At 39.7% G+C, this 9,783-nt stretch overlaps 1 protein-coding gene across 4 annotated transcripts in view; it reads right to left on the bottom strand.

Annotated features, from left to right (window-relative positions):
• The window catches only part of SGIP1 (SH3GL interacting endocytic adaptor 1), a 204,158-nt gene that overhangs the window by 99,202 nt on the left and 95,173 nt on the right, over positions 1 to 9,783 (bottom strand). For 2 of the 4 annotated variants that reach the window (XM_007460090.1, XM_007460089.1), the window contains one exon: positions 3,435 to 3,491. The exons of 1 other annotated variant lie outside the window; for it this stretch is intronic. In XM_007460090.1, the coding sequence (XP_007460152.1) occupies positions 3,435 to 3,491 (57 nt within the window). Of the gene's footprint in view, positions 1 to 3,434; positions 3,492 to 7,760; positions 7,833 to 9,783 lie in introns of all 4 variants that reach the window. One more of the 4 variants, XM_007460088.1, reaches the window with a different exon arrangement.

The raw sequence follows: 9,783 nt of genomic DNA, 5'->3' as shown, positions 1-9,783 counted from the left end.
GTATGATTCCCGCAGGGAAAGGGAGAGGCAATGGTGACAATGACAGGACTGGAAAGGAAGCTGTATGGTGGGAGACCATGGAAAAGAAGACCATGGCTGGGGGCTGGGGAGCAACATGCTGGGGGAAGAGTCTGGACTTGATATGGCTACTGCAGCTTCTCAATTAAGGTAGGACACGCTGAGAGCGGAACCTTAAGGTGTTGGAAATATGCTTCAGGATCTATTGGGGACAGAAGAAACTGGAGAAAGGAAAACTAATTTAAGATGCTTGCATCAATTCAGGTGAGATGTGCTAAGTAAACGACCAAGTTGTTGGTGGTGGGAAGGGAAGAATCAAGGACATTTGGAAGGACAAATTGTTAGTTCTTAGTAACAGACTGGTCATAGGAGAAAAAGAAGATGGAAGGTTCAAGAAGACTCCAAGATTGCTATCCTCAAATTCTGGGAGTACTCCTGGCTGAACTCATTCTAACAGAAGGCAAGTAACATTTTTAGGAAAAAGACAGGAAAGATAAAAGATAGTTTGCATGACTGGGATTAGAGTTATCGTATTTTAGTTCCTATTATATGGTAAGTACTGTGACCCACGCTTTATTTTACTGACCCTTCATAACAATCATATGCAGAAAGAATTATCCCATTCACCAAAGAGGAAACTAAGAGGAATTAGACGCCATCTCTCAAGGAAACACACCCAGCAAATGGTAGACCTGGGCCTTGATCCCAGGTATTTTGAGGCTCAACTCTATGCCTGAGAGAGGAAAAGGGTACAGAGTTCAAGGGCAGCCTCTTGAAGTTGAGGTCATAGGCCTGGAAGTAAAGAAGACAGAGCTGGAGAGAGAGATTTTGGAGTCACTGAAGCAAAAGACATACCGTGACCATGGAGAGAGAAGAGGGCCTAAACGCCATGGAAAAGCTGCCATTTATTGGGCACTTATTGTCTTCCTCTGTCCTTTCAGTACTCAAAGCTACTTTTAAAACGCAAGTGTATTAAGGTTACTTTCCCGCTAAAAACCTGTCCCCGGCTTCTCGCTGAACTTAGAATAATAGTCAGCACCACTGTGTAGCCCACAAGGCCCTGCCTGATTCTCACAAGGCCTCCTTCCCACTATTAACGTTTATGGTTTGATTGCTGCAAGCTCTTTCCCACTTCAGGGTCCTCATAAATGTCCTTCTCTCTGCCTGGAAGTCTCCTCCCTCAAATGTGCAGTCAGTTAAACCCCACTTAAACTTTAGGGCTTTGCCTGAAGGCCACATCCTTCCCTAGGCCTTCCCTGCCGAAAACACGATGATATAATCTATTAAGAATAAGGGGGCTTCCCTGGTGGCGCAGTGGTTGAGAATCTGCCTGCCAATGCAGGGGACACAGGTTCGAGCCCTGGTCTGGGAAGATCCCACATGCCATGGAGCAACTGGGCCCGTGAGCCACAATTACTGAGCCTGCGCGTCTGGAGCCTGTGCTCCGCAGCAACAGAGGCCGCAATAGTGAGAGGCCTGCGCACCGCGATGAAGAGTGACCCCCACTTGCCACGACTAGAGAAAGCCCTCGCACAGAAACGAAGACCCAACACAGCCATAAATAAATAAATAAATAAATACATAGTGTATTAAAAAAAAAAGAAAGAATAAGACCTTTATCATTACTCAGAGAAAGTGGAGTCTAGTGTATAATTACAAACACAATTCCTGTGGCCCGAGTATTTTTTAGGACCAAGCAAGTTCGAGGGAAATTCTGCTTCATTTAATCACTTACATGTTGACAGGACAGCACTAGGGTTTAGAGTTTAGATGGGGTAGCTGAAGTACTTGATGAGCAATTTCGTATTTTAGTTATCATGCTTCTTGTTTGCTTAGAGTATCCCATTCCTGTGTATTAAAGAATTCTACAAAACATAACAAAAATCTTTCTGGGTGAAAAAGTGTTAATTTTGAGGAAAGAAATCATCCTTCCTTAATATCTTTAGTAACTTCCTTTATAACATTATTTGTGAACAATTTGGATGTGGGATAACATAGGGGCTATCATAGATCTAGGGAATTAAACTGCTAAAAAGATCAAAAGATCTCAATCCTGGGAAACAAATATAAGAGAGGACCAGGTAATGAGCTTGACAGAATGACAGGTTTTGGACTGCACGGGTGGCATGAAGAATTTAACCTTTCTGAGGTTCAGTTTTCTTTTCTCTAAAATGCAGATAACATAGTATTTACCTTCTAAGGTGGTAAGAATTCAGTAGCATATAATATTATAAATGGCGGTAGTTATTATAAAAATAAAATGCTTCTTATTAACAAATGTGCAAAAGCATTAACATCAAGCTTAATTCTTATGAAAGGGGAGGCTGGGCCAGACAGTCACCTAAGGTATAAGTACAAAGGCATTCTGTAGGGATTGTGAATTTGGGCACTTACTATGCAGTAGAAATGATTTTGGATGTGAATATGGTCTACACATTTTCTATGATTAGAAATCTAAGAGCCATTGTGTCCATTCTGTTGTGGTTGGTGAAGTGTGTGGTGATGAGGTTAATTGCTTTCTGGGGGAATTATGAGGACAGTTTAGGTCTCAGCTGGGATTCACCTTTGCTCCTTGAGAAGCAACAAGTGATTGTCATTTGATCTAAGAAAAATCTGTACCACCAGGCTATAATAATTATCATGAGCTATGGTATGAAGGTTTGTATTCTCCCCAAACTTATATGTTGAAATCCAAACCCCAAGGTGATGGTATTAGGAGGTGGGGCCTTTGGAGGTGATTAGGTCACGAGGCAGGAGTCCTCATGGTTGGGGTTAGTGACCTTATAAAAAAGACCCCAGTGAGGTTACAGCTAGAAGGTGCCTTCTATGAACCAGAAAGTGGGCACTCAACCAGACACCAAATCTGCTGGTACCATGATCTTGGACTTCCATGCTCCAGAACTGTTAGAAATAAATATCTGTTGTTTACAAGCCATTCAATTTTTAGTATTTTTGTTACAGCCGCCCGAATGGACTAGGACATTATGAAATCAAGGCCCAACACTCAAAGCTGCTGCTTAGAAATATAACCAGGACTGAAACACCTGGAGTTAATATTTTAAAAAGCATTTTTTGAACACATATTACAGGCTAGGCAGGCTACTGAAATATTCTGCAAATAATTAGCTCAATGAATCCTCGCAACAGTGCTATAAAATAACTACTGACTTCATTTTTGCTGGCCAGCAAATAACCAAAGCCACACATAGGTGATATATGGAGGGGCCAGGTCTTGAACCCAGGTCTAATAGACTCTGGTGCTCTTAACTGCTACCTGTGCCGGCATGCTAACTGTGCCGGCACTTCCTAATGAGATGTTTCACTTATTTCTGTGTCCTATTTTAAATACAAGAATGCCTCGACTTGTTTTCACCTTCTGAAATATTTATAAAGACAAACAATCTTCTGATACTCACGTATCTTTCCCAATCAATTTCCGCATAAAATCCATTTGGTGCCCCATTGCTTTTCTTCTGTAATAAATTTGAAAATACGTTTAGACGAGAAACAATTGAATGAAAAAAAAAAAGGAACAAAGAACACTTCACTCTTATCTGTATTTAGCAAGAGCTATCCAAATCCAACACTAGAAAGACAAATTAGAGCAGCCTATTAAGCAGCCACATTGGTGTAACTGAATGGTAAATTGAGCTGCTGTGACACTGCATAAAAGAACTTACACACTTATTTCACAAAAGACTGTAGGATACCTAAGCATAGAGATATTAACAACTAGCTGTTCAAATTGTATTCAATTACTAGAGAGTCAGCAGCACCTACGTTATAATTTAATCCTCTATACCTTAGGGGATATGCCCAGATGTATATACATATTTAAATGGAAATATTTTGACTTCTACATTACTCTCATATACAATTAGTTCCAACAGATCCAAAGAGGATTCATCCAAGTCATTAACTAGTCTTCTTTTAACTTTTCTGACACTGACTCAACTTTTTCCTAACCACCCCCTTGACGGAATATAAAGGAAATCAGCTCCAAATTAGTTAACTCAGCCTGTAAGTATTAAAAATAGTGCTGATATTCTTTTCAAGTGGCTTTTCTTACCAAATTATTAATATAGAATTCGAGGATTAAGAGTGGATTTCTATCATCCATGCATCCTAAGCCTCCATGAGCACACATCATTACAAGTGACTGGGTATCAGCATTGTCCTCTCAGGATTTTCTTAAAGTTCTATTTTGGCCCCTAGTACAACCATGACATGTGTGGCCATAAGAACTTGAGCAAGGATGTGGCATCATCCAAATTGATATTCCTGGGATTCTCTACTTCTTGTGAGCAAAGGACAAAAACGCAAATGAGGTTGGTAATGGACAGTCCATTCAACAACATTCCTGTAGTTGGCACATGGAGCAACAGTACGTCACAGAGCACTCGCAGATCTCACAACAACACGCATCAGATGCTGACATGACACACCAGGCTTGAGGACAGGACACGTAATTTCACAGTCACAAATGAAGGCCAGTTGAAATAAAATGTGAACAGCTGACACTTAACTTGACAAATAGGCAGGAGAAGAAAGCTTTGCATCTATGCATATAGGATCACTAGAAAACCAAATCAGAGGTAACCTAGTAACCATCACCACTGAGTAATACTTACTGCATGTTGACTGGGCACTCTAAGAACTAACAGTAGTTTAGTAAGGGTGAAGTGCCTAGGGAATAATGTGTTCATTATCTTCCTCTCTCTTCCTGTACACTAACACTGCACTGGAATTTACAAATGCACCAACTCTGCCCCACCTCCACCAACCAGCGCCCCAGAATACAGGTCTGGTCCCGCTCTTCGTCTGTGTCTTGCTCCCGACAAAGGTAATGTACTTTGTCAGACTACATCATTTTAACCTTCTCACAGAATTGCCTTCATTGAATTAGTGCTTCAATGACATTCTTTCTTCTTTGAACAAAGGTTGCTTTAAAAAGCTGCCACATCAACTCTGCACCTGTATAAGCTATGAAGCTGCTTTTGAGGACATGGTCCATTAAAGAATGTGCCGTCTAATATTAAAAAAAAATCTCTTTCATAGTGAATGGGCATGGTTCCTATTTTCTTTTCGTCATATTTGCTTTCTTTTAAAATTTCTACTTTACCAATCTGTTTGCGTATGTCTTCTTTGCAAAATTCTCCAAATCCTTCTTAGATAGCATGTATAATAAATTCAAAATACAAATGTAATGTATAATAATGAGAAATCAAATAAACTAAGCTGATCCCAAAGAACTAAACTGATGAATTTTGTGATCAGTATAGTACTATTAATAGACCTTTTAGTTATCAGACAATTCTTCAATACAAAGAATTGTTATCTGAAAACTAAAGAGATTAGATAAACTACTGAGTTCAAAATTTTCAAAGTTCTACAGTTGTTTGCTTCCATGATAAGCTCATCTCTGTAATCAAAGCCTTTCAAAACCAAGATAGTTGATATGTTCAGCTAAACAAAAACAAAATAAATATATGTGTGTGTATGTTTCTTTCCTGACAACATATATCCGACATTATGACTAAAAAAGTTCCTCGATTTTTTGAATTTTCTAGATCTGGGCTGAGTGAAAATTTCCCAGTTTCCATGGAAACGCAGGGAGATTGAGATAAAGAGAAAGCAAAGCCTATAAAAAGAAATTTTCCTTTCAAATAGGAACATTTTAAACATAAGTACTAAACACAAACAACAAATCATAAAAATGCATTCTTTGGGGCAGACATTCAAAACATATGCAAACACACACACACACACACACACACACACACACACACACAGAGCTTCATTAGAGAAACTGGCAATTTAGCCTCATTCATACTAGTGAATTCTTACAAATATATTTGGTTTTGCAAGTGGATATTATCAAGTTAAAGCTAATCCAGAACCTGGCTGAAATTCTTCTGGTCAAACTCCAAGGAAGAAACAATTCTCCTGGTTTAACCATTTAAGCAGCTCATAGTGGTAATATGGAGGTAATGGCTCTATTGCTTTTCAATTGGAAAACAGTGAAAAAGCAAGGAAGTATGTAAGTTAAGTGGGGAAATATTATTTAAAAACTAAGCTTACTATTTAAAGCAATGTTGGCTATTCATCAACATATAAACAGTGATTTTTCTCTTGGAGTACAATTATTTATTCTTTTAATTCTTTTCTGTATTTTCTAAAATTCCACAATTAGCATAAATAACTTCTACGACTTGAATATATGACTGTTATTTGAAGATAATTGAGGCTTACAGCAATGTTGATCATGTTTTAATAGGTATTTTACTTTGGTCAGGTTTATTATCTGCTCTCAGATAATATCATGGTTTAAATCAATAAATGTAGTAACAATTGTGTTCAATTACACATTCATCAAAGTTCTTAATTTCCATCGTGAATGCTCTTCTTTTCCAAGGTCAGATCATGGCCACATAGCTTTCCTTGGCGAGAAGTATTAAAGGCACATGATACACCGCCTGAATATGATCTTTTTGCCATTGAGACAGACTTGACTCACTTTGTATAGAACAGCACTATCCAATAAAACTGTCTGTGAAGGAGTAAGTGTTCTGTATGTGTGCTGTCCAATATGGTAGCCACTAGCCACAAGTAGCTGTGGAGTGCTTGAAATGTGACGTGTGACTGAGGAACTGAATTTTATTTTTGAATTAAAAAATTATTTATTTATTTACTTAATTAAAGTATAGTTGATTTACAATGTTTCAGGCAAAGTGATTCAGTTATATATATATATATATTCTTTTTCAGATTGTCTTCCATTATAGGTTATTACAAGACAATGAATATAGTTCCCTGTGCTCTACAGTAGGCCCTTGTTGTTTATCTATTTTTATATATAGTAGTGTGTATCTTTTAATCCCAAATTCCCAGTTTATCACCCCCCTTTCCTTTGGTAACCGTAACTTTGTTTTCTATGTCTGTCAGTCTATTTCTGTTTTGTAAATAGGATTTGTATCATTGTTTTTTTTTTTAGATTCCACATATAACTGATATCACATTATATGATATTTGTCTTTCTCTGTCTGGCTTACTTCACTTAGTATGATAATCTCTAGGTCCATCCATGTTGCTGCAAATGGCATTATTTCATTCTTTTTTATTGTTGAGTAATATTCCATGGTGGAATATTCCATGGTGGAATTCCAAGATGTGGTGTATATATGCACCACACCTTTATCCATTCATCTGTCGATGGACATTTAGTGAGCACTGAATTTTAAACAGCCACATGTGGCCACCGTGTTGGACAACACAGCTATAGTTGTTGCATAGTCTGGGACAGGATCAGCATCCCAAGTCCATTGTCAAGTACATTAGATCCCACAGGCCAAGGTCCTGCCAAATTCCTGATGTTACTGAGATGGTGCTTATCCTAATAAACAACTACTCAATTTGTATGGTGGTGTTTATATTACAGCCAAGGCTTTCTTATAGATAGCATATTCTTTTTAAAATTTGAATCCCTATCCTTTGTGTAAGACATAGGAATCACACCTCTCTTATGCCTGATCACTTTTTAAAAGTATATTTGGATGTCAACATATAGAGTCTATTTGGCTGATTTAAAAATTGGCCCTGGGTATTCAGGAAGTAATTGGGAAATATTATCTAAGAAAGAGTCTTCTTAAATGCTACTGTTGTTTTTTCAAATTTCAAATTGGGATTTTACTCACTGTTTCTATAACCCCTTGGATATCTTAAACTAAAATCTGTTTCCTTACCGAAACTTTTTTTCCTCCTTCACGTGCGCACTCTGCTTTGTTATTGTAGGGTGGTTCATGTGGGCTGGGCTGCTGGAATTGATTGTTTTCATGTAGAAAAAAGTTGTTAAAGGATCTGTTTGTTCTTCAAGACACATATAAAGAATCACATGGAGTCAGCAAGCATACCATAGAAGAAATAATGTCTAGGCCAAATTGTAGGGCCTACCAATCTTGGCAGGGTTCTTGAAGCAAAGAGTGGACTTTGGGGCCCATAATGAGGCTCTATTCAGCAGGCCGGTGTGGCTAGGTCAGGAGAAGAAGGGAAGGAGGAAGAGGCACCCCAGGCACTAGGGATGATGTGGATCTAGTCCTCACTCAGCCGGCACTTAACTTACAGGTAGAGAACAGACACCGGGACACACCAAAGAGACTTAATAAAAATGGTTGCATTTCTAATGGACGTCTGAAAAGGCTAGCTCTATCATATATTCCCCTGGATCAAAGCCTTCCTGGGAGACATCAATACACACAGCACACACAGTTGACAGCTCCAAATCTGGACCCTTTCTTGCACACGTGTTCAGGATGAGCAGAGATCTCCTCACAGCAACGGCCGTGACCCACAGTGCCCCCAGTCTAGGTGTGGATGGAAATCTGAACTGCTTAGGAAAAACTTAGAGTGTATCCTGCACAAAACAGAGTTTGTCTCTGGGTTAGACTGCATCATCACACACAGTTGCCTGAAGCTTCAGACATCGAGACAGACAGCTCGGCCGAGGGTAGGCATTTTCAGCCAGTGGGGAGCAAGGTAAGCCCATCTTGATACGTGCAGCCTGGCCGCAGAGGCTCTGTAGATAAAAACCGCAGAAGCAGTGTCACCAGAGATGGGCTTCACTGGATTTCTGAGAAACTGAATTTAAATAGTTAAATCTATCGTGTGGCCCCTGCATTGACAAAGTCATCTATAAGCATTAAATGGGTGCACCACAACCTGTAGCTTGTAGAACCACATTAGTGAAACCATAAATTTCAACTTCAGATATTCAAAAAGCAATACTTTGAAAGCTAACTCAGCCACATAAACGTGGACTGGCTCCATAGACATGAGGTCTTAAAGAAATCAGTCTGAGTTTTAAAGAAAATCAGGTTGAGATTTTCCAGGGACTGAATACGAACAGAAACTTGGACCCCTATAGCACCGGTCTCATAAGACGTTCTCAAAATTTGGTGACCATAGTATGTGGAAAAAACCTGAGGCACGTTTCCATATAGTAAAATTAGCATCTGGCCAATAATTTCCAGTTACCTAGGAAGCTGTACACACTGTTTCTGAGAACCTGCATTTATTTCGAATGCAGCCTGTTTTCCAAACAGGTCTGTGTTATTTCCTGAGAAATCGAAATTAAATAATTCTTCCTTCCTAAAATCATGACCATTCATGGCATTTCCAATTAAGGAACAAAGAAGGCACATCTGCTGATAAATAACTTGATGTGACTGAGAATGGTGACAGTGAAGGAGGATCAGGGAACTCAGGGATGAAGCCCTGACTTAGGGTGGGCAAGTCCGCAGAATCATGGCTGGGCTTATTGACTCAGCACATACTCAGAGTTGCCTGCTACACGCCCGCCAGGACTGTGCCAAGCACTGGGATGCATGTTCTGCTCGAGATTTAAACTCGTGGTCCCTAGAAGACCAGAGAACTCTGAGATAGCAATGGGACCTTGGGAGACAAGGAACAGCAGGGTGGGAGGAGCTTTAGAGAAAGGAAAAAGGACAAGACTGAGGGTGCCACAGGGAGAGAAGCAAGAAACAGCAAACCAGCCTGGAAGCAGCAGGAAGGGAAAGCAGAGACTATCTCACAGAGCCTTGCAAGGGTCAGAATGAAGGGGACAAGAGAACTCAGGGAGGGGACCAAGACAGAAGCAAAGAGAAGACACAGAAGCAGAGAGTACCTGAGACAGAGTTAACGAGAGGGCTCTGAGCCAGAAGCAAGAGGTGAGGAGAAGCTGAGTCTTCTGGGTCTTTTTTTTCTCCTGCT

This window comes from Lipotes vexillifer, unplaced genomic scaffold (assembly GCF_000442215.2).
Source record: "Lipotes vexillifer unplaced genomic scaffold, Lipotes_vexillifer_v1.1 scaffold134, whole genome shotgun sequence".
In the NCBI taxonomy this organism is placed as follows: Eukaryota; Metazoa; Chordata; class Mammalia; order Artiodactyla; family Lipotidae; genus Lipotes; species Lipotes vexillifer.
The sequence above is the reverse complement of the archived record's forward strand: the minus strand, read 5'-3'. Positions and strand labels throughout refer to the sequence as shown.